At 40.3% G+C, this 24,499-nt stretch overlaps 3 protein-coding genes across 4 annotated transcripts in view; 2 read left to right on the forward strand and 1 right to left on the reverse strand.

Annotated features, from left to right (window-relative positions):
• Positions 1–40: 40 nt before the first annotated feature.
• LOC135248310 (sulfotransferase 2B1-like) lies at positions 41–4,030 on the reverse strand. Its single transcript, XM_064322801.1, has 6 exons — positions 3,785–4,030; positions 2,490–2,701; positions 2,063–2,189; positions 1,172–1,266; positions 837–1,017; positions 41–486 (listed from the first exon to the last, which is right to left on the reverse strand). Exons 1-6 carry the CDS (start codon positions 3,966–3,968, stop codon positions 371–373), a joined length of 915 nt encoding a protein of 304 aa, XP_064178871.1. The 5' UTR covers positions 3,969–4,030; the 3' UTR covers positions 41–370.
• Positions 4,031–9,897: 5,867 nt separating this feature from the next.
• On the forward strand, positions 9,898–11,457 carry LOC135248312 (tumor necrosis factor receptor superfamily member 17). The gene is made up of 3 exons (XM_064322804.1): positions 9,898–10,099; positions 10,558–10,713; positions 10,997–11,457. Exons 1-3 carry the CDS (start codon positions 9,979–9,981, stop codon positions 11,266–11,268), a joined length of 549 nt encoding a protein of 182 aa, XP_064178874.1. The 5' UTR covers positions 9,898–9,978; the 3' UTR covers positions 11,269–11,457.
• A 92-nt stretch (positions 11,458–11,549) lies between these two features.
• The window catches only part of snx29 (sorting nexin 29), a 135,855-nt gene continuing 122,905 nt past the window's right edge, over positions 11,550–24,499 (forward strand). For both annotated transcript variants that reach the window (XM_064322802.1, XM_064322803.1), the window contains exons 1-6: positions 11,550–12,258; positions 15,107–15,171; positions 17,245–17,297; positions 18,219–18,343; positions 23,265–23,445; positions 23,866–23,936. In XM_064322802.1, the coding sequence (XP_064178872.1) occupies positions 12,252–12,258; positions 15,107–15,171; positions 17,245–17,297; positions 18,219–18,343; positions 23,265–23,445; positions 23,866–23,936 (502 nt within the window). In that variant the 5' untranslated portion in view covers positions 11,550–12,251. The remainder of the gene's footprint in view (positions 12,259–15,106; positions 15,172–17,244; positions 17,298–18,218; positions 18,344–23,264; positions 23,446–23,865; positions 23,937–24,499) is intronic.

The raw sequence follows: 24,499 nt of genomic DNA on the forward strand, positions 1-24,499 counted from the left end.
ATTTCAGTTTTTGGTGTCGTTCCAAATGAAACAAGATTGCTCAATTTGTCTTGATTTATTCTTTTGGTGGATATTACCGCTGTAAAACTTCATTTTGCCAAAATAGTGTGTTGACCGAAATATCCCACTGATTAAACAATAACATCTGTTCTAAGGAAACATCACACAAAGGAATGGACTTAAAATGTCAGTTTTCCAGGATTGTAGGAGTTTTCATAAGAGAAAATAAAAGCAGTAATTGGAAAAAGGTAAAATATTTTCTAAATGCTGAAATGAGTATGAGCAAATAAAATTTTTTTTTTTTCATGTTTACATTGTTGAAATTCATTTAGGCTTTGGGGCATACAGAGTACAGGATCTGTATGTTTGATCAGTTTAAATCCCAAACAAAGTTTAACTTGACATCCTTCATTCTTTCTTTGTAAACTGCATCAAAGTATTCTGACTGGGCATCTGTGAAAAGATTCTTCCAGTCACCAATGATTCCTGAAGGAATAAAGAAACTTGAGTTAGTCACACTGACGCTCATACTCAAAATTTTAAAAGTTTAAAGATTGACCAAACAAAAGTAAGTACCTTGATAATGTGTTGTGATTATTGAGACCGTAACACCTATTCTATTGCAGTGGTAGCCATCCCAGTCATTAGAAGGCTGCATGGAGTTTTGGTATTTGGGTTGAACACAAGAAACCATGTGAGGTTGGATATGTTACTAATTGCTTTGATCAGTTAAGATCCAAGTAACCCCAACACCACCCAGCACATTCTGTGGCTCTCTTGGACCAGGATTGACCACTGCTGACCAACTTCTACTGTTTCTTTTGACCATAGCGTACCTTTTCTTAGAAACTCTGATTTTTTCCGGTCCATTAACTCCTCTGGCACCAGGGAGTAGTTTGACATCTTGTTTCGTTTCATGTTCTTGAGCGTGCAGTTATCTGCAATCTTGGCAGACACCTCCTCACTCAGTGATTTCCCCATGAAACGGGCCATCTTGGAAACGGATTCCTTCAGATCCTGCATGGAACAGCAGCTGTGACACACTCATAAATGCTTACATGCACGCTTTGTGTACAGTCCTGTATTTGTGGACATAATTGTGCAGTTATGAGCAACTCAATTTCTATTATGGAGTTTTAATTATTTGTACGTTAAAATAAAATGCACATACAAGTATCATTTCCTCATATGATATGTACATCACATGATCTTGGTCTTCTGCATTTAGCCATCCCTTCACATGTTCAAACCATGATCCAAACATCACTGTGGCAAAAGAAGCAAAATGTCACTATAATGTATATGTATTACTGTTAATCAGAACAATGATTAATATAGCTGCAAGCACAAATGGCAACAGCCAGCTAATGTAAGATAATGGACTAGTGCTAAGACATTGTGATGTCATTTGTGGACCATGATTTACAAGCAGGATAAAACAATTGCAATTGTTGGCCAGACATGCAAAATTATAGCAAAGAAGAAATGATATAAGCAAGCATATGTTTGATAGTGTAATAGAGGTAATAGTTTATATATGGAATGTAATGTGCAAGGGATAGTTCATCGTAATATAATGTATTATGTGGCAAGTAAAACTTTGGCTTGGGCCCAAATCCCAGATGCTGGCAACAGCATTACCTCAGTCAAATGCTGATGCAAAATGGGATAAGTAAACATAAAGTAAATGTATTCTGGCCACCTTTGTAATGATGAGTAAAATTTAAATGTAGCCAATGGCATTCATATAAGCATGTTGTAACGACAGCTTTTTAAAAATACATTTATTTGCCAACAAACATGTAGCTGACCTACTGTATTACTTCTGTTTATAATACCATCAAAATGCCAAATTCCATGCAATGCTGCTTTACCATCACAAGGAAACCAGTGGTCAGGAGTGATCATAAATAAGATTTATGATCATTCTGGTAAATCAAAAAATGTCTGTGTAAGTGTGTCCTGCACTTCAGAATCAAATCTGTGTGAATGATCATTAAATAAATTAGGCCCCATTACCATCCTTAATTTCTGCTTCCAATTGCAGGACTGAATACACTACCTTGCCCACTCATGAACTTTGCTAAGAACTCATCTACTGAGCCTGGGTTCACCAGGAATGATGCCATCTCATGGTAGTGGAAAGACGATGTGAACACATCTTTTGGGTTTCGCATCACAACAATGACCTGCGTAAGAAATAAATTATTCACTTATTTATGTTTCTGATGTTAAACGGCCAAAGCCGTTGTAACGAGTGTATCGCATTCAATAAAACCGTTAGCAGGATACTTCTAAAATAAGGAATCACATTTACATTATTTAGGATATCAGTACTTTGAAATGTGCTAGGTACTGAATATTTCACACCATAATGCAATGTACCTCAAACATGACCACAATTGGCCCAAATGTTTTACTGAGGTTTTGGGGAATTAATGCTTTAGTAAAGGCACCTGAGGGTGTGTTAATGGTTCCCATTTCATTACCTTCGGCTTGACCTTGAAGAATGACTTGGGCATCATGGAATAATGTAAGTGGCTGACAAAACAGCGAGGGGAGGGTCTCTGCTCGAGGTTCAGCGCCATGGCGCGGTGCTCTTCTAGCCAGGGCATGCGGTCCCAGTTGGGCAGAGTCAGCACAGATGCCATGTCCCCCTCACTCAGGATCAATGGTACAATCTCCTGCATCCAGGTTGTGCCTATGTTGTGCCAAGGGCACGTACAGCCTAGGTTCATCATACTGGCATGAAACATCTGGGGTCAGAATTACTTAAAATAACAAGACTGCTTTAGGTTTACACCTACTGTCTGCTGGTGTTGCACCATATGGTGGCTGTACCAAATTAAATATAGATGTTCCTGCATTTGTACATGATCTGCCAGTAATCATCTTCAGATAGCATCATTATTACTAAACCACATTAACTAGGCCATCAACAAAGGACATATGGGATCATCATTAGCAATATGCAGAAATGCACTAGCAAAGCATGAACAATATTTGTTCATGCCAAAAAAGCCACCAACAAATTAATTAAAGTTCATGTAGAAGACCATGTAATATACACTATATTACCAAAAGCATTTGGACTTCCCTTGGTCTGGGGCTGTTTTTCATGGTTTGAGCTAGGCCCCTTAGTTCCAGTGAAGGCTTAATGCTACAGTATACAATCACATCCTAGATGATTCTGTGCTTCTCCAACAGTTTGGGGGAGGCCTTTGCCTGTTTCAGCATGATAATTCCCCTGGTCTGGACATGCAGCGAGTTCCATGTAGAAATGGTTGTGGAAGAACACATAAAACCTCTGGAGGCACAGCGTCACTCTGCATTCTCTTACTTAAGACCACGAATCATCGAATCATTATGAAGATGGCAGGTCCTCAGAGACTTAAGTAAATATCAGAAATCTCCCACAAAAACCGTCTGGGTCAATCGGAAACACACTAAAACTGAAACGGCCTAATATCAAAAAACATTCAGAAAGTGAACTAGGCTATCCGTTTAAGCACACAACCATGCCTTGCTCAAGGAAATTCAGTGCTGAACCCATAATATTACATACATCATAGCAACCGCAATCATGTTCATAACAGCAATCAAAGATCATATTCTGCAGGATTAAAAGGTTAACAAACAAAGCCTTTTTAGATATTGTATTAACTGTATTAAAGATACAATCTGTAAACTGACATTGCTTTAAATTACTTCTGACGAAATCAATAAATCGCACAGGTTACACAGTTTGCATTACTGTATGAGAAAATATTTCGGGAGAATTTACCAGATTTCGGATATGTCGCAATGATAATGTCGTCTGTGCGAAAAGTAAATTCTTCGAAGTGTTTCAGGCATTCTGGATGATGTACGAGTTTTGGGAGATAAACCCCCTTGTATTGAGAATATAACTCTGCTTCCGTCATTTTGGAGAGTGCTCTGAAATCAAGCAAATTGTTTACGCCTACCATGTGAAGTGGACAGTAAAAAACTTTCAGAAGTACAGTTGAACTTTGGTATTTTCTATTGCGCAATAAACGCTCGAACAAGTTCAGAAAGCTACGAGCACACACAATCTCGATGAACTTTAATCTGACACTGGATTAATAAAATAAGATCTGATTCTATCTAAAAAAAAAAAAAAGATTTAAAAAAGCCAAAGTACTCAATACTCATGCATACAAAGCACTGTTTATACAGTGCCGGGAAAAAGTATTTGCCCCCTTCCTGATGTTCTCTATTATTTCATATTCGGTTTCAGATTTTAATACAAACTGTAATATTAGGCAAGGGAAACTGAGTAAACACAAAACACATTAAAAAATATCATAATCCAAGTATCCTGCAATTGGCTACTTTGATGAGACTACTTTTTTCAGTTGTTGTTATTGGCAGATGTAGTTAAATGTCCAGTGAGGAGAATTATCGATTGTGGGACTGGAGCATTTGTGATGATGAAATCAGCAGGAAAATGAAGAAAACACAAAATAACACAAGTCTTGGGCTTTATTGTGAGGTTGTGTGAAGTTTGTGAATTCTGTCTGTTTACATGAGGTCAGAAGGTACAGAAGTTTGTTTTCAAAGGGTGAGAGTCTGTGGTCATGGTGGTTATTTCTGTAGGAAACCCTGAAAAGTGTCAAACTATCTGCTGTTTAGGTATGGGGCATGTCCCGCCAAGCCATAACTTGGTGGATGGCATACCTGCCATCCCAATGTTCCTGTGCTTTATTTTATTTATCGGTTCATGTCAGCCTTGCTGAATAGGTAACAATATATAATCATATAAAATAAGTCATCTATATGGAATACCTCATTTGCCACCTCAAAGATGAACAGCAGAAAAGATGTGCATCAGCACACCTTACATTACATGTATGATAGGCCAGCCATATTGACACCCTGGAACTGCATTTTTACTATATGTGTGAACTGTGTACTTCTTTCTAATGTATTTCTAACTGCCAGTTTTAATTCTTGTAAATGGGAAACCATTCAATGGCATGGTAAATCCTGAAGTATGCACTGTAGTTATAAACACTCTATCATGCCACTTTTTCATTGCAAAAATATTTTTAATTCATGTTCATTACAATGGCAAATTAAGAGTCGTTACATAATTCACTTATTGTATACCAGGAATGCATTTTAAATCTTTGATACATATTTTCAGCAAAAATATTTACATTTTTAGTTTTTAATACCACCATATAAAGATCAAATGGAGGAAACCGACAAAGAGATCTCAATGTTCGTTGAAATTTCAATGTTACAGAATGACTAGCTATAGCCGCGTTTCCACCAAAATTACCCGGAACTTTCAGTCCCAGGAACTACTTTACCAGGAACTAAAAGGTTCCTTCAGCCAATGGTTGTCTGCGCGTTTCCACCGGGGTCTAAAGTACCGCGAAGATTAGGCAAATTAGCCCACTGACGTTGTCGTCGGTCCATCTGTCATATGATTTCTTCTGTAACCCCATACTACCACCGAAGTAGCCTACATTATTTTCTAATAACCGGGACAGCCCGGAGGGGTTTATTCCACTTATATACAACGGGTTACCAACAATGACTATATGTGGTTACTTTTGTATTTATTGATTTTCATATATCCTCTCAAACACATTCATTAACAGCAGAAAACATGCACACGTTGTAAACAATTTGCTGTTTTATTACTTTCTCGTTGTCAATTCCATATAGGCTAATCGCAAAATGACAAGAATAGAACGAAAACTCGGACTTGCGTGAAAATGTAATTTTAGTAGTGGTACAGCCACCGTTTGCTTTCCTTCGAAGTTACTGCTAGCCGAGCAGCGAAGTGTGCCCTCCAGATGCGAACCATGCACCATAAATGAGTCCATAGTCTTCCTGGTCTTTTCGTGGAATTGAAAAATGGCAGTAAAATTGAGTAAAATTACGGCAGTCTGAAAAAGCTAAAGGGAAGATTACTAGAATGAACCTGTTATTTTACCCGGATAAAAAGTGCGGAAGGTGATTTCCAGTTTGCTTGTACTGTATCACCAATGTTAATTATGCAGAACTACCGCATACCTCACATAACTGTATCAAACGTTTTGAGTCCATTACAACGGGCTAACAAAGAAAATCCGGAAGAAAATATTCAGCAACCGAATTAATCCGTTTGAATGTTTTGGTAGCCTATGTAATATGCTGTCCCAGCACGAATGCTTAGCATTTTATAAAACGAATACTAAAGCAAGAAAAGAACAGAAGAGCACACGTTATAATTCCAAGACGTTGACAGGCTATAACCAAAAGTAGGCTACTGCGCCGCATAACATACAAGTTTGATTTGAAGTTATTATGAAAATAAATTGGTTTGCCGCTGCATATTTTCAAACATGGCGGGTAATGGCGGAAAATAAATACAACACAAATGCTACGAGTACTCGACCAATCAGAAATGTTCAGCGCTGCAAGCTCCACCCAAAAGGTTCCTGTACTTTCGGAAAGTACTACCCCCCGAGCAGGAACGTTTTGGGGGGTAAAACAAAGCCCCCAGAACTAAATTTAGACCCTAGTTCCTGCGGTGGAAACGCACTGAGTTCCTCAAAAGGTTCCTAGTTCCGGGGTATAGTTCCTGCGGTGGAAACGCGGCTTATGATTACAAATGGAAGTGCTCTCCTGGATGGAGTTTGAAACGGGAGTAAATTGCCACTCCCTTAAGGAGTGGCATGGGATGAACAAATAATTTTTTGCAAAAGATAACAGAAGCAGACACCAGCAGCAACACCCTTTTTGGCCGAAGGGGTACCGAACACACTAGATTTAGGTAAGTGTATATTTATTGCTAAACGGGTTATTACTGAATGAGCAAAACTGATTTGACAAGTACAGACTATACATTTCAGGTATTCTGAAAGGTTGAAATTCAGCGATAAGTCTCTACCCACCTATTCAAATATATTGTTTGTTACTTGCCAATAAAATATTTTATTCAGTTTTGTGGCAGTCACCTATAATGCAGTGATGTGTACATAGAGAAACCAGGTTGCACTCGTGCAGTCATCCACCAACAAAAGGATGATCTTTAGATAACAATAATGAAAAAACATTGCACAAAGGTATCATGTACACAGTTCAAATGAAATTCAATGTTCTAGCCTTGGAATTGAGTCTAGCGGGAGGATTGTCACATCTAGTCTGCTCATTTGCTTGGAAGAAAACCTGACAGCCTTAGGAATTTTCTGAGCTTGGTTTATTTTTTATTTGATCAGGGTGAATATATTGACACATTGGTGGTTCATTGTTTTCTGTGCAGTGCATCTGCTAACATGAGGCATAATATTCCTTTGTAAGCAATAATAATAATCTGTTCTTTACATAACTTCTGCTGAAGCTGTTTAGCTGATTGATTACCCTGCCGTTGATTACATTCTTGTTGAAAAATGCACATAGAACATACATTTGTTAAATTTTTGACATCCAGCCACAGCACTTTTCCCTCTGCTGACAGATGATTCTTGTCAGTGGTAATCTCTGACCTTAATTTATATATTTTTTGAATTTGTTTTGTTTTGAATTTTATGTCTATTGCTCAATTATTTGCATGATTTATTGTTCAATTTCAAGCTGTGCAAAATTAATGACATCTGTGCGCAGTACACCAGGCAGATACTGCTGCACACGTTCACTCAGAGACATGCTAGTCATAGTGTGTGCCTTGGGCTTTTGATCCATGTTCACTTCCCTTCCTTTCACTCTCCTTGTAATACTGTAGGCCAAATGATTGTTTTAATAAACATCACAATTAGCTACTCAATTGTATTGTCACTTGATTGCCTACAGCGCCCCCTGGTGAATAACAACTAAAATACTAATTTAATCTGCAAGTCATGTAAATAGACACAAACTGGTTACTATTGAGGAATGTGTCACACAAGGTGATACATAATTGGCCACAGTCTCATCCAATGAATGAGGTTTGATTGAAAAGGTAACCTCCCCTCCAACTGCTCACAACTCCTATTGCCACTCGAGTTGTTCAGTGAAACCTGTCCCGTGTCTCTCTCTGCAGGATGCTGTCTGCGGGGATTGTGGGCTCCCTTGCTGAAAACAGGGCAGGGGTGGAGGACACTGCACGACGTGTCTTGTTCCCAGAGGGTGACGGCGGTGCGGTGGACCCCCCTCCCTGGACCTACTACCACAAACCCATCATTGTTATGGCGATGGGGGGCCTCCTGTTGGGCGTGGGCTCTGTGCTGTCGCTGCTCCAGTACAATCAGGTGGTGAGCGTTTCGTACACCATGGGGACAGTGTGTCTGTCGATTGGGCTCATATTCCTGGTGACAGGGCTGGTGTGGCTGCCAGTCATCAAGCAAAAACTACAGCACAAACGACTGGCCCAGGAGGAGCATGCCAGATCCACTGCTGGCTGAGGGTGCCATTTCCTGTTTAGCTGTAAATATTTTTTTGCGTGAAATCTGTCGCATTTTATACACAGATGTTACAAAGCTATTTTCACTCTTATTGCTGTGTAGTGGAATCTTGCTAGAGGAGTATGATTATATTAGCTATAAATGTCTGTTGCAATGAATTAATTAGCATGAAGTCATGAAGACTGTTTAACCTTCTTATTCTATAGCTAGAGCATTTTATGTATTTTATACTGAATCAGCAATATGTGATGGATTGCAAAAGTTTAAACTGTTGTATATGTTTTAATGTATTTCCCTATTGAATTGCTGTCAGAATAAATTGCCAACCTTCTACAAGTTTTATTTGTGGAATTGAATTGGCTCATTGTCACTGTAACAATTTCTACTTGAACAACAGAACAGAAATCTACAAATTACAATGAAATGCATTTTAATGACCATCACCCATTCTATGCCACAAAAGCGGCATAGAATCGTGTTTGAACAGGTAAACAAATGTGAAGCAAATAACTGGCATGTATTAATATTTCACAAATGCTTTCAAACATATTTAGTTGGAATACAGCACCATCTAGTGGTTAAAAATAAAGTAGCAAAATAATATCACAGGGCATTAAAATTTTGGAAAATCTGAGTAAAACAGGACAGAAATGAAATAAAAGCAATGAAGTAAATCTACGACAAAGAAGGTATAATGTTCACATAATAGAATTGGTTACATTTAGGCTTTTAATAAAATACAAGAAAATCTATATAAGATTAGGGAGAACAGCGAGCTTTAAGAAATGCCTTATTAAAACTTTTAATCACCTTCCGATTTTAAATGGCTTTCAGGGACAAAAAGAAAACTTTTTTTGTAGACCTGAGATCCTGATTAATTGATTTATTATTACTTTAAACCAGTGGTGTCAAACTCGTGCCATGGAGGGCCGTGTGTATGCAGGTTTTCATTCCAGCCTCAGATCTTGATTATATAATTAGTTAAATTATTTGCTGAATTAGGGATGCAGGTTTGTGCACAATGGTGACCCGACGTCTATGGTGACCCGCATTGTCTAAATAAAAATTTTCTTATATTCTGTGCTTCAATGCAGTTAAACGCATATGGCTGAATGAGTAATTGGACTCAATTAAGGCAGCATTAATTGGTTGGAATGAAAACCTGCATACACACGGCCCTCCATGGCACGAGTTTGACACCACTGCTTTAAACAGACATAAGTGGACACAAGATAACTGAAACCTACCTTTTTGAAAAGGACTTACAGTCACGACTTTATACAGAACATATTCTATTTACATATTGTTTTAATATGCCAAATATATTTGGATTGGTATGACTTTTTATATTTTACATTTCTCCAATAGGAAGAATCTACACTGAAAGTAGGGTGCAGCATTTAAGATTTTGGATGCTGAAAGTTTCTTTCAAAGTGGGGCTTCCCCCACAGGGTCTGTCATTTACATGTCCCTGTTCAACTATAAAACAGGGCCTGTGGTTTGAGCTCCACTAAGTCAAAAGCTGCATACAAAAGAATGACTCTCTAGCTGTAGTTTCAATATTAGCAGCTTTGGTTCTATAATGATGGCTAGAAGCAAATGTGCCCAGAATAATTTTTATGATGGCCTGGTGGAAAAATGTATGCCCTGCTACCTACGCTGTTCCAAACCACCTGTCAGCTGCACTGCATACTGCATCAAACGTAAGTTAAACATTCTTTAATTATTTGACAACCACTGTTTTTTATTAAAAATATGAATGCGTTATTAATGATTATCTAGTATGAATTAAGCCTCAATACTTGACAATTTGACATTTATAAATGTTTTTGATAAATTAAAAAAAAAGTTATTTTAAAATGGCCTAAAACCACTCTACTTCTACTGACACATTCAGTAAAATAAAAAAAGTCATGGCTACAATCCTTAGAAAAAACAGGCGCTTGTTTGTTTTACCAGTTTTGTATTTAAAAATGTGTAAATTAAACCTGTTAATCTGTTAAAATTTTTTTGTATCTGTCTGCGGTCAACGCCATTGAAACATTCAGAAGGAAACATGTAACTGCTATCCCTTTTTAGATTTAATTTTTTGCTCTAAATGAAGTCTTTTATGATGACATGGGAATTAATTGTTGTTGTACTCTGCTGTTGTTCTCTACAGCTGCAGTCGGCTCCAACACCAGCTCCAGCTCTGTGTCCGAGAATAACAATGTGTGGCTGATCCTGCTTTTCCTATTGTTGTGTGCTGTTACCACACTGATGCTGCTCATTCAGATACTACGCAAAAGGAACTGCCAGCCATTCCTCAGAAAGGAAGGTGTGTAGGCAAACACTGAGATGAGCTGATGAAACGACCTGGATACTAAATTCAAATAGCTGTGGTACCTACTTTCTCACATAAGAGCAAATAAATAAAATAAAATAAAATAAAAAATAAATAAATAAAACACAGAAAATAGAAAAAATTAAACCAAAACAGTTAATGTGTGTTGATTGTAGCAACAAATCAGAAGAAATGTAATTGCAGAAAGCCATATCCCTTATATCGTTTCAATATTTAGTCTCTCATTTACAAATCAATTTGTCTCCCGTCATGACAGGGAGACACCAAGAGCAAGGGGGAGACTCTGGAAGTGAGAGGGATTTGGAAGCTTCAAAGGAGACTGACGAGGCACACGATAGAACCATGATCAGGGATGAATCAGAGCAAACGTACAGTGACACTCTTTATAATTCAAGTCTACCTCTACCATCCACTGAAGAGGGAACCACCATCCTGGTCACCACAAAGACAGCACGGACCTACAATCACGCACATTACTGTACACAAGACAAGTCTCTGAACGTATGTAGATCTGTCTCGGTAGCCTGAGAAGCTTCATAAGTGTCATTAGACTAAATAAGGGACAATCAAAAAAGCTAAGAAATACTTTAACACAATTGTTAGGTATATCACCATAGAAACACTGCAAATATGTTTTTGAGGTTTGCGAACTTTGGCCACAAATGTGATTCATCTGTGTAAATTGGAAGCGAAAGATTAAAAATTTTTTTGACAATACATTTACAAATTATTGTATTTTTTGCTTTCAAACTCAGGAGAAAACTATTTGAACTTCAGCTTAAGAATAACTGCGCACGTTAATGTTTATTAATCCGAATATGACCCATTAACTGTAGCCTGCTGCGGGTTATAGCCTACAGTAGCCTACAGTAATTTCCTGCACAGCACGCCCCATATACCACAACGCCAAACAAATGACCGAATTATATTTTACCAGATTATCAACAGCTCTGGCAACATTATTTCCATGTGACACTCATTTGTGTCATATGACCATGATAACGGTAGGTCATGTGACTAGGTGGTTTTGTTTTGCCTCTGGAGAGCAGGCTGTATTTTTTGTTTTAAAATCATCTAGTTCATCTCACAGATCAAGGACGCTGAACAGCCCGATTCACTAATGTCATCGTTTCTGCCGTACATTGTCTCCGCAAATGTATGTTACTGCATAACTAGTCTACAGACTTCATAACCGCTGTTAAACTTACAGATGAAGAGGCCTTTCTGAATTCTGAATCAGGAGTTCATAGAAACTCGGCAGCACAGAATCGCAAAACGTGGCATTACGACAGACTGTTCTGCGCTGCACCTCTATAAATTCTCCTCTTCATTGTATTTATTGATTGTTTGACAACACTGACTGTTATTACAAACCGCAGCAAACGTAGATTTCGTTCAGCCGTGAAGAGTGCAGGAAAGAACTGTAATAGACCAGGCCAGCTAGCTGGCTAACTAGCCATCTTCATGGTGGGGAATAAATTGATTGACACAATCTGAACTGGACTGGCAGAATGAACGGTGAGTGGTGAAGTGTCGTCTTTAAATAAATCCAGAATTTGTCGCGTATTTGTCCACGCCTTAGTCATATGGCAAGGATCTTTATATGTAGCTCTTTACGTTTGCTCGCTAAAACAGAAAGTAAACGTGTTTGTTCCTGTTTTTGTGCTAGGCTACTGTTTATTTCATGCAGTCAACATAAAGTTTTCCCTTATTCCTGTAGTTAAGTGGAAATCCAAATGTCAACATTGCGTTTTCCTATTTTGTTGTGAAATGGGAGAGGGTACATTGGCAAAATTACTGATACAATATTGATAAACTGAAACTAGGCTAAAATGTTACCTGGCATAATTACCACACACTAAAGCCCACGATATTTTTATTTTCCGTTCCATAGGCCGGTGGAACTACATTTGTGTGAGGCTACTGTTGCTATTATTATAGCTCCACATTACCACTGCCACTAATTGTGAACGAGCTTGCTTAGTAACAGTTAGCAAAGTTTTATCTATTCAGTTTTGTATCCTTAAAAGTCATTGCTCAGTATACTGCTCAGCTCTTTGTAAAACTAAAACTTTCTCGAGGGTTAATTGATGATCGTACTTCAGGACCAACTTAGAATTTTGTGGACTGCGCATTAGTACACACATAGACTATGCCAATTCATAATAAACAAGTTGGCTACTTGCATTTGATAAATAGTCTGTGGTAATATGTGTATGTAACACTGCCTGAATTACGCTATTTCAAACATATGAAGTGGTTTTATGGTTTGTACGGTCTCGATTCACTAAAGAAAATGCAATTGTTCTGTAGTGGTGAAACTTTTATCTCCTTGGCATCACAGTAAAAACTGTAGCATCATATTTGACACAGCTGGTTCTATTACAGCTTTTTATTTATTTATTTAATTTAATTTTTTAAAGAAATAGTTGTTCGAATATCTTCACTAAGCCTAATCCATTAGCCAGCCGAAGGGACTACCGGGCTTGTCTTCATAAACTTGTTTCCATTATAACTTTTATTATGGAGAGATGACAGAGATTCCAACAGAATATAAGCTCTATACACAACAAGGTCTATGTCCTTCCTGCCAACTGTTTAAATACTGCTTGTCTGAATAGGTTCTGCATTATAAGAAAGGGGGAAAATGATGTTGCCTTTTGGAACACAACACGTTCTTTTTTAATTGCTCTCAATTGTTTTTTGGAATGTATTGGGTTCCTTGGAGGGTTGTTTTTTTCCCCGTTATTTTTATTGTTTTTGAAAAAAAAGAAAGTGAATATTAGGCTACATTGCATACAAATAGTCAGTGTTGTTTATCCTGTGTGGTATTTGGGGGAAAAACAGAACTGTGTTTGCTTGTACCTTGTGTCTGTTGCACTTGGGTTGTTCTCTAATACTTTTGCAACAACAACAACAACAACAATAATAATAATAATAATGGTGTGTGTAATGTTAAAGATGTCTTTTTCTGCATTTTGTTTGTATGCTCTTAGAATAATAAAGAAAATGTATAAAATTAACTAGTAATGGTTTACATGATTTATTATGGATATTGATTGTTCATTCTGATTAACTGCCCAGTCCTACCTGTGACATGCTCAAACAACTTGGAAGAGTACAACCCCACCCCACCCCATTAGTTTGAGAGGTGACTGGACATACCATTGACCTGCACTGTGAGATGGTTTAACCTAAATCACAGAAAGGAACCAAAGTGTAGTCACTTTTCTGGATGTTTTTGATATTATTTCACTTTTAGTGTAAATTTTCAATTGGAAACAGCAATTTTTCTGTGTGCATATGTGTGATATTTACAGAAGTTTCTGTGTGCCTTTTGAGATGGGGCTTTTGTGGTCTAAACTAAGAAAATGCACTTGAAGTAGGCCTAACTCCAAAGCAGCTTGCAGATGGACTTTGTTTCCTTTAAAGAGCTCTGAGTACCTTGTATCTTAGAGATATTTACACACAGACATCAAGGTGGCATAACATCCTGATTATCTGAGTGTTCTGTTAATAAGCTGTGCATTGAGTTACAGTAGGCTAAATCAAGCTCCACATTTGCCAACAAATGTGACCAATATATTGATGTGTTTGTGGTAAGAAGGTCTGTCCTAACTGTATGATTTTAGAGGAAGAGAGGTTGAATTTTACAGTTGTTAATTGTGGAACGGCTGAACTAGAAAGAACAGTTTCAATAATGGAAGATGAATCGAGTCTTTTGTAGGACTGAACCTCTAGCAATAACTTATTTATCATTTTTGAGGTATGATGATAAGCATTACTAAGTTTCAGGAAATTTGTAAAAATACTGTTATAACGTGATTCAAAAAATATAAAACATAAACTGCAAATAAAAAAAGGCTTTGTTTTTTTTAAAAGATGTTTTGAAGCGAAAGGCAGTTATTAAACTTCAATGGTTGCTAGGTCCCAAAAGATGTCATTTCTAGAGATGGAGTACACTTCTCCTAATGACTTGTCACTTGATTTGCAGGGTGATTCATGAGGATGATAATAACTGTTTTTCATAGAAAATCGATGTTTAGTCTAAACCTGTCACAGGATTTCAGCTGTCACAGGATTTCAAGATGTAGACCACAAATTATTTAAGCTATGTAACTTGTAGTTTTTGCTGGTATAGGGATTCAGTAGAAGGCAGTTTATTGGCGTGTTCCCCATGTTTAGCATTTGGTGTGAGTCAAGTCCTTTGCTGATTAGTTTTAAGATTGGCATTGTTTCCCTTACAAAATACAGAAATATTTTGTTATCTGTATAGTTTTTACATTTTCTATGCAGCTCTGGACCTGTTGAGTGAATGAGGTTGACCTTGCCTGCCACTAACCAGCCCAAACGTCTGGCTTTGTAGGTACACAGCAGAATGACACAAAAAGACAGCATCTGCTGGAGAGGCTGCTGGATGCTGTTAAACAGGTGAGACCAACAGAATCTGCTGTCATGGGAGTGAATAAGATTTATGAATATGTGTTCAGCAGAGCTTCATTATGTCTTTCAATCTAAATGTGCTTGTATTATTTTGTATGTTAATTCCCTCATAGTGAGCCCCCTTACTCATATCTGTAGTCTTTGATGTTGCTTCTCAGCAACGTTGTCCTTGTTCTGATCTGGAGTAAGAATGACTCAGTCTTAGTGTAGAGAGAATTCTCTGAGAATGGTCAAGACACTTCAATGTATCTAGTATTCCTGCAGCAGAGGTCATTTGGGGAAAAAATGCATCCATAAGCTGGGTGTTGTAAAGTAGCACCTGTCACGTGCCACTATGTGGAGAGCAACACTGTCACCCAATGGTATTGATTACTGCATGTGAACTAGGCTTATATGTTCTAACTTTATATTCTAACTAAGCTGAGTTACATTTGTGTGTTCTGATTATTTCACCCTAAGGTTCATTTTCTTAAGTATATGATTGGTCATATGTTCAATAATTAAGCAGAATTTTGTTTCTGGTACAAGAGACTGTGAAAATAATGCATAGAAATGAGTTTGCATGATGAGTGAGTTAGTGTTACCCCATCCTCAGTGAATTAATGTGTTAGTCCAGATACTCCCATGTAGTGGGAGAAGGAAGTGTCAGCGCAGTGTTAGTCCTGTGTCTTCTCCAGTCTCTCCTCCTTGTGTGTCCTCTGTCATTTTGATTTCCAGACACCTTTATACACTGCTGCTGTCCGTCCATAGCTCTTCCTGAATGCCATCTTTCCAAAGAATCCAGTTTCTCCTGTACGGTGGTTTACAGATGTGTGCCCCTGCTCAGACCCCCATAGGAAAACAGACTGTGTTTACAGTGCTGACTGGGAGTCCGCAGGGTTTGATAAAGAGACAGTGCTCTGGCACCAGCACTGCACAGTTGCAAAACATTCTGCTGAATCAACATTATGTGAGCCGTAGATTTTAGATATACAGACACTGAAATCATGTTTTATGTTATTGGTACCTCTGAATGCTACATGATCTAGAACACCATTCAGAAGTGAACAATAGGTAATGCAAGTTAGCAGTTAGATAGCCAGTTAGTCTGCAGCCAGCAGTACTACAAAGCTTAACGCGGTTTGGTTGGCTTACAGAGATAACTCAAGCAGGATAATTGATGTTACTGTTTGTTGTGATTGTGTCTTTCTTTGATGACTTGGGGTTTTTCTTTGATCCTTATCGTATGTATAAGGGGAAAAGTGGAGCGGTTTGAGTGGAATCATCAACATGTCTCCTATGTGCCATTCACGCATAAACATTTCACCACACACGCACTTTTGCACCATTGTATATTGCCATTATTGACCACACTGTACAATGAACTGCATTAATGTTAACTTGGCGTTCCTTTTTGACTCTAACCACTGCTCACCTAACAGTTTTAGGGTCATAACATACACATAAAACTAAACTCAGGATGTGTGCACCCCGTAGTCACTCGCCTACACACAAGTGCCATCGCAACATACACAGTTGCTTCTATATAGGCTACACAAGCCAGGCACATCCACGTTTACCTAGATAGACAGTGATCCGTGTAGAGCCACACTACTGGCGGTCTCCTGTGTATAACTTTTATCACAGAGGAAAGGTTAAAATATTATTTTGGAGTCAGTTAATCGAGATAACATGAAATTAATCACATTCCTGTAGAACTAGGTAAGACTACACACGTTCCTTCGCCGCTCAGTTACTCAGAGATCGCTGTTTGGTGTATCTGTGGGGATTCTTGGACTCTCGCAGTCTGTAGTTTCAGGGTTCTGTCCCTCAGCAGTTCTGTAAGTAAAGCAGTAGTGCTACCTCTGGATACCTGGCTGGGCCCCTGAAGCCTGTCCCTGTGGGGGGCACATGGGGCTGTGGCTGCTGGCTCGTTTGACTTGCTTTGTCTATTTTCAGCTACCGTTCACCAGAGTGATCAGTTCAAACAAAACTGCCATGTGTTCTTCTGAAAGAGCCCTGCATTTCAGGTTGACTGCCAAGGCCAACTCCTAACAGTATTCTGTTTTGAAACATTTTCAGTGCCAAATCCGCTTTGGGGGAAGAAAGGAGATTGCCTCAGACTCCGACAGCAGGTAAAGCCTCAGCCTGCTGGGCAAGCTGCTTATTGAAGCTTTTTTATTGTAGCAGCAAAGTGTTTTTTTTCTTCATGAAAACAATAATGAAAAAACACCTTTGCTTTGTCCTTGGTATTTTTCTACATCATTAAGCACTAGGACATTTTATTTTAGAGCAGCAACTGTTCCGTCAGGGCATTGAACTCCAGACAGCTCAATCAACACGGCCTAAATAGGCTTCTGCTGTAGCTGAAGTAAGATCTTTTTTTCTGTCAAGTTGGCAAGCTCCTTGGGGATCACGCTCTCACACTCATTTGACTTGCTGCCAGTTTGTTAACAACTTAACTGATTCTCTTTACACCCTTCATATCAGTCTAAAGCTAAAGTTCATATTTAGAAATAAAAACATTTTTTGAAGCAAGGACTCTTCAGAAATGTTTTATTTACCGTAAACATTTTGTTAGTGAAATTAAGGCAGTGGAATTTGAACTGGATGACTCATTGCGAAGGTGAAGGTAAAAATCACTTCTTGAAAATCAGTTGCAAGTGATTTTCAGTGCTTGTCTTTGTTGGGTAAGTTCTGTTCTAATGTAAAATAATGATGTGTTTTTACTGTTAGGAGGGGACTCAGGTCAAAACTCAAAGCAGAGCTGTGCTCCTCTCCCCTGCAGGGTGATCTGTTTGTGTGCACGTGCATCTGTATGTACGCGTGTGTGTCAGTAAAGCAGAGCTGTGCTGCTCTCCCCTGCAGGGTGATCTGTTTGTGTGCACGTGCGTGTGTGTGTACGTGTGTATGTACGCGTGTGTGTCAGTAAAGCAGAGCTGTGCTGCTCTCCCCTGCAGGGTGATCTGTTTGTGTGCACGTGCGTGCGTGTGTGTGTACGTGTGTATGTACGCGTGTGTGTCAGTAAAGCAGAGCTGTGCTGCTCTCCCCTGCAGGGTGATCTGTTTGTGCGCGCAGTTTGAGGCCGTCCTGCAGCATGGGCTGAGGAAGAGCCGGGGCCTGGCCCTCACCGCCGCGGCCCTCCGGCAGGCCGCCGGCCTCTCCAGCAAGGCCGAAACAGGTGAGAGAGCGGCCTATCCCAGCCTGCGCGCTCTGCGGGTCTGAGCTCAGGCTGCACAGGGCTCAGGAGCGAAACACAGGGCGTCTTTGTGCTCGGCTCAGTGTAGGAAACAGATGCAGCACCCAGTCCCCTTGTGTGTGAAACCAGAAACCTTATGCAACAGTATGGGTCATAAGGGGAAAAAAAGGAAATACTATTTCTCTGAGGTTCGCTGAGCACCTGCTGTGGTTTCTAAAAAAACATCAACTAATACTGGTACTGAAAATTGTGAGAAAAGTATTGATTTAACTTTCTGAAAATGGCTAAATGCACCCAAATGAAACCATTCTGCAAAGGTGGGGTCTTAGTGGTCTTCCTCTAGCATTAGGCCAAATTTAAGAGGAAAATCACTTGTTAAGTGGGTGATCATTGTATCATGTTGTAATTCACAAATATCATTTTCAGTTTTAAAGTAATGTTGATTCTACTGCGGGTTCGAGGGGTACACGTGCGAGTTTGTTCGCTGCTGTGGGTCTTAGGATGTTTATGTTTTAATTGAATTTCCATTTATTACGAATTTTACCAGAGACTCACCGGCCACTTCGTTAGGTGACAGGAGTGGCACCCGGTGTGGTCTTCTGCTGCTGTAGCCCATCTGCTTCAAGTTTTGACGTGTTGTGTGTTCAGAGATGCTCTTCTACATACCTCGGTTGTAACGAGTGGTTATTTGAGTTACTGTTGCCTTTCTATCAGCTCGAACCAGTCTGGCCATTCTCCTCTGACCTCTGCCATAAACAAGGCATTTTCGCCCAGAGAACTGCCGCTCACTGGATATTTTCGGACCATTCTCTGTAAACCCTAGAGATGGTTGTACGTGAAAATCCCAGTAGATCAGCAGTTTCTGAAATACTCAAACCAGCCCATCTGGCACCAACAACCATGCCACGTTCAAAGTCACTTAAATCACCTTTCTTCCCCATTCTGATGCTTGGTTTGAACTTCAGCAGATCGTCTTGACCATGTCTACATGCCTAAATGCATTGTGTTTCTGCCACGTGATTGGCTGATGAGATATTTGCGTTAATGAATTAAGTCCAGTTGAATAAAGGGCTTATGTGACTGCTAAATGAGTATCAGTTAACACTAAATATTTTGGGGGTGGGGTGGAATGTTTTACTTCTGCTGAAATCTCTCCCCTACATGTTCGCTCGTGGTGTGGTGATAATGGCAGCTGGCTGTGTTAGGCCCCTAGTGCCATTCTGCTTCAGCCTCGTGCTTTCCAGCGCTGCCTCCTCTGACGGATGCTTCTGCACAGCCCTGCGTCCTTCGTCTTTTCATCTTGATTCTTTCAGCACTTCATTGTTAATAGCCGTCAAGGTTTTCGACAGCCCAAAACTCTCTGAATGCCATTCCTTCTGCTAACCTTCTGTTTTTAGCTGCACCTGCCATTTTATTCTGATGGACATGTGCACAGAAAAAATACGTTTTGAGCAAGTAATTTGAACAGAGTGTTTTTGTGCCAGATATTGAATTATCAAAGGTATACACCAGCCCTTTCATGTTACTGCATTGCGGTAGAGGTGTTTTTATGAGAATGAGTGTTCATTCTGGCTGATAACAGATCATTAGGCTGCATGTAAATGCACCCTAATGTCCCTGGCTAATGGGATAGATGAGAGAATATAATGGGGCTGAATGGTCCATTAATAGACCAGAGATGCCTTAATGCCAGGCCCTGTTCAGTAACCTTTGACCTCAAAGGGTCGCCATTTATTTTCTCTGTTGAAAGTTGCAACAGACTTTTAACAGGAAGCATATCCCTTTGTTATACATGGCAGTAATGTGATTCTGGTGGCTCTCCCCAGTTCATTTCCTCTGGGGATAAGCACAGCCATTTGGGGCATATGTACTGATGATGTTCATCGAAGCTATGGGTGTTAGCCTTCAGTCCTGCTCCTTTTCACTGCATTTCAGCCCTAGAGATTCAATGAAATTGTTGTTGGCCACTGAATGAAAGGAATCCACAGAAATCTGCAGACGCTGTAGCCCTTCCGGACTTGAGTTTGACACCCCTTATCTAGGCCTTGGCAAGCGTGTGCAGGAGTGGTGGGAAATAACAGGTCGCTGTTGAGCTCTTCACCCCTCTCATAGTCGTGTTGGCAGAGTCATGATGAAAGAAATCACATTTGATTCTTTAATTCAGTCACCGCAGGCTGATGAAAATAGATATGCTAAACCTAATGACAAGACGCTCTGGGTCCGTATGTTACTCCATGTGAAAGTGGGACTCCGTCAGGTTTTTTAAAATTCTTTTCTCTGCAAACCTGATTTGCATGCAGTTGAAACCGAGAGAACATGCATCAGTCGAATGTGCGCTGGAGAGAACGCAGGCTTTTTGGCTATAAATACACTTAAAAAGCACGGGGGGAACTGTCAACCTGCGAGCGTGCTCGCTTGTGGTTTTTAGAAACAAAAAAAATCTATTTTTTTTTTGTGTTAAATCAGACTACCAACAGGTGCCGAAGCATTCTCTGAGTGGCACACGCTGAAAGAATGACAGTCATGATGTATCATTGTTGACTGAACGGACTGAATTTGTGTTTCCTGTCAGGTTGAAGAGATTTCCTTGTTGAGCTGAAATGCAGCTCTGCCTGCTCCTTTCAGACTTCCTCTTTTCTGGCTCAGTCATGTGCCTCTCTGGCTCGCTTTTCTGCATTGTCAGTAGTTGGTGTGAGCTGCAGGTTTTTCTGCTTTAGTTAAACTGAGATTAATCTCATATTTTGTGTCAGGAGATATTTGTTTTTGTTGAAATTGGTCGCAATACTGGGGATGGAATAAGTAATGCTTGCCTGTAACCAGAGGTGGGTAACCCGGCTTCAAAGAGTAAAAAGACTGACCATGTATTTGCTGTACCACCATGCACTAAACCAGCTGATTCTAGTTAGCATAACTCTTCAGCATGATAGGAGAAGTAAATATTGTAATCAGCTGGTTTAGTGCATGTTGGTGGAGCAAATACACGGTCAGTCTTTTTACTCTTTGAAGCCAGGTTACCCACCTCTGCCTGTAACCTAGTCGTCCCCCAAGCATGGACTCTGAAAAAAGGACGTCTGGAAAAGTGAATAGACTTGCCTTACACGTGTTGGGTATGGTTTTGTTCAAAGGAATGCTAACAAGCATTATCAGGCACTGCCCAAGGCTTGTGACAACCCTTCTAGATTTCCTTATTAGTGCTTTTTTGCCATTCATTTATGCAGAAAACTAGCAAAAGTTCTAGAGCTGATTTTATGTGTGGTGTTTGCATTTGGGGTCTGTTGCTATTGTCTCTCAATATGAGGGCCAAAGAAGTGTCCATAATGTTATTCTTTATGCACTTCATGGCCAAAAGTATGTGGACACCCATATGTACTTGTTGAAAATCTCATTCCAAAAACATGGGAATTAATATGGAGTTGGTCCCCCCTTTGCTGATATAACTGTCTCCACTCTTCTGGAAAGGCTTTCCACTAGATTTTGGAACATGGCTGTGGAGATTCCCTTCCATTTAGCCAGAAGAGCATTAGTGATGTTGGACACTGATGTTGGACAGTAACACCTGGCTCGCAGTTGCTGTTCCAATTCATCCCAAAGATGTTTGATGGGGTTGAGGTCAGGTCTCTGTGCAGGCCAGTCAAGTTCTTCCACACCAAACTCTGCAAACCATTTCTTTATGGACCTTGTTCATCATGGGGGCATTTTCATGCTGAAACAGTTAAAGGCCTTCCTCAAACTGTTGCCAGCAAACTTTCCAGTTGGCACTATGCATTTGGGCAGGTAGCATTCCCCTGGCATTCTGCCAAACCCAGATTTTTCAGACCGACAGATGGTGAAGCGTGATTCATCACTTCAGCTCTTCAGTATGACCCATCCTCCTGCCAATGTTTGTCTATGGAGATTGCAGGGCTGTATGCTTGATTTTATGCACCTGCTAGCAATGAGTGTGACTGAAACAGCCGAAACCACAAATTAGAAGGGGTGTCCACATACGTTTGGCCATGTAGTGTATTTACCGGTTGATGATACTCCAAGTGTTTCCCTATACGTATGTAGAACTACTGTGAAGAACATAAGGACATCTTATGTATATTGAGTTGCCTCTGTGGTAGTGATGCTGGTTTGGAATGCCTGATTATCAGTTCGAGCAACGCTGACGGATGGAACATATGTGATGGGAAAAAACCTTGTGTTTAATAAGTAAAAGTGATTGCATGTGAACAAGACGAATTATTAAACCAAGACGTGTGTGTGCCTGGAGCACAGGTGTCAAACTTCAGTCCTGGGGGGCCGCAGTGTCTGCTGGCTTTCTGGGTTTTCTCAGCACCAGTGGTTATTTTATGTCATTTATTGACAAAATAATCCACACAACTTGTTCTCAAGGCCTTAATTGGCTGCTGAGTGAAAGAGAACCACAAAAACCCACAGGCATTGCGGCCTTCTGGGAATTTAATTTGATCCTGGCCTTGAGGAAAATATGTTTTGTAAAAAAAAAGGAACATTTTGAAACCAGAATAATGGTGCTGTACAACTGTATAATTTATCTCATGGCACATGTGATGTAAGCAATGCATTTGGAGGGCATGTGCTTAAAGGGGGGGCTTTAGGGGTGGATTATGATCGCAGAGGGCACCTGTGGGCAGGGGGTATATGCTACAGCACATGGTGATGTCTATCTGTGCACATGCCTGGATGTAAGTAAATACTAGTCCATCAGTGTGGAGCCCTCCCTGGAGCCCCCACCCCTGACCTGGGGGCATGTATCTGTGTGTGTGTGTGTGTGTGTGTGTATGTATCTGTGTGTGTGTGTGTGTGTGTATGTCTGTGTGTGTGTGTTTATGTATCTGTGTGTGTGTGTGTGTGTGTGTGTGTGTGTATGTATCTGTGTGTGTGCACGCGTGTGTTGCAGAGCTGTCCTTTTGGTTCTGTGTGAAGGAGCACCTGAACCGGCACGAGCTGCAGCGCTTCTACTCTCTGCGCCACATCTCCTCTGAGCTGGGCCGCGGCCGGGCCTGGCTGCGCTGCGCCCTCAACGAGCACTCCCTGGAGCGCTACCTGCACATGCTGCTGGCCGACCACACGCGCCTCAGGTACGCACTCTCAGAGTGACCCCACACTGAGCTACGCCCGCTCAGCGTGACCCCACACTCAGGTACACCCTCTCGGTGTGACCCCACACTCAGGTACGCACTCTCAGAATGACCCCTACACTCAAGTACACCCTCTCAGAGTGACCCCACACTCAGTGTGACCCCATACTCAGGTACACCCTCTCGGTGTGACCCCACACTCAGGCACACCCGCTGAGTGTGACCCCACCTGTGACCCCACCCCACTGTTCTCGCGCTGTACTCCCTACCTCCCCATTCAGGTTCTGTTTTACATGTGGAGATGACTCGGGTTCTGTAAGATACTGAGGAGTAGGACATGCCCTGCACACACCTGAAGTGACACAGGCCCTGCAGTTATGTTGATACCCAGTGGTCACATTTTTAAATTGTATTTTGCAGTACCTTTTATGAAGACTGGGCTTTCATCCTGGATGAAGAGAGAGCGAGCATGTTACCCACTATGGCTGCAGGTAAGAGCTCCTCTTTGACCCCTGAGATAAGCCAGGAACTAGTGTAGTTCCAGCAGCAGAACCTTTCCTTCATTCAGATTCGGTCAGCATTGAGCTGAGAGTGTTGACTTTCATTTTGTGTCTGACTGGATAAGGATATTAAATTTAGATTCTGATTTCATGATTTTCTACTTGTATAAGTGTTCTCTATCCTTCCAGATGGTTCTTTAAGTAAAATTACTCACGTTTTACTGATCGTCCAAATGTATGGGAGTCAATGGTCAAAAATTGCATGCTCCAACTACATTGAAATTGCCTTGCAGACTTCAATTAATCACATTCAATTAGTCCACATAATCCCATAATGATATTTAACTTGATATGGAATACTAATGACTGGGTAGGTCTGTAATTAATTTTGAAGATGTTTTCCAAATGGCAGCTATATATTTTTTCCTCTCTGACAAAATGAAGCTCTCCCCATTGGGTGATTATTTCACTGAGTCTGCGTGGAGTTTGCATGTCCGTGTGGGTTTCTTCGGTTTCAAAGCCATACAGTTTAGGTTTATTGGAGAGTGTACATT

Source organism: Anguilla rostrata, chromosome 2 (genome assembly GCF_018555375.3).
Source record: "Anguilla rostrata isolate EN2019 chromosome 2, ASM1855537v3, whole genome shotgun sequence".
Taxonomy (NCBI): Eukaryota; Metazoa; Chordata; class Actinopteri; order Anguilliformes; family Anguillidae; genus Anguilla; species Anguilla rostrata.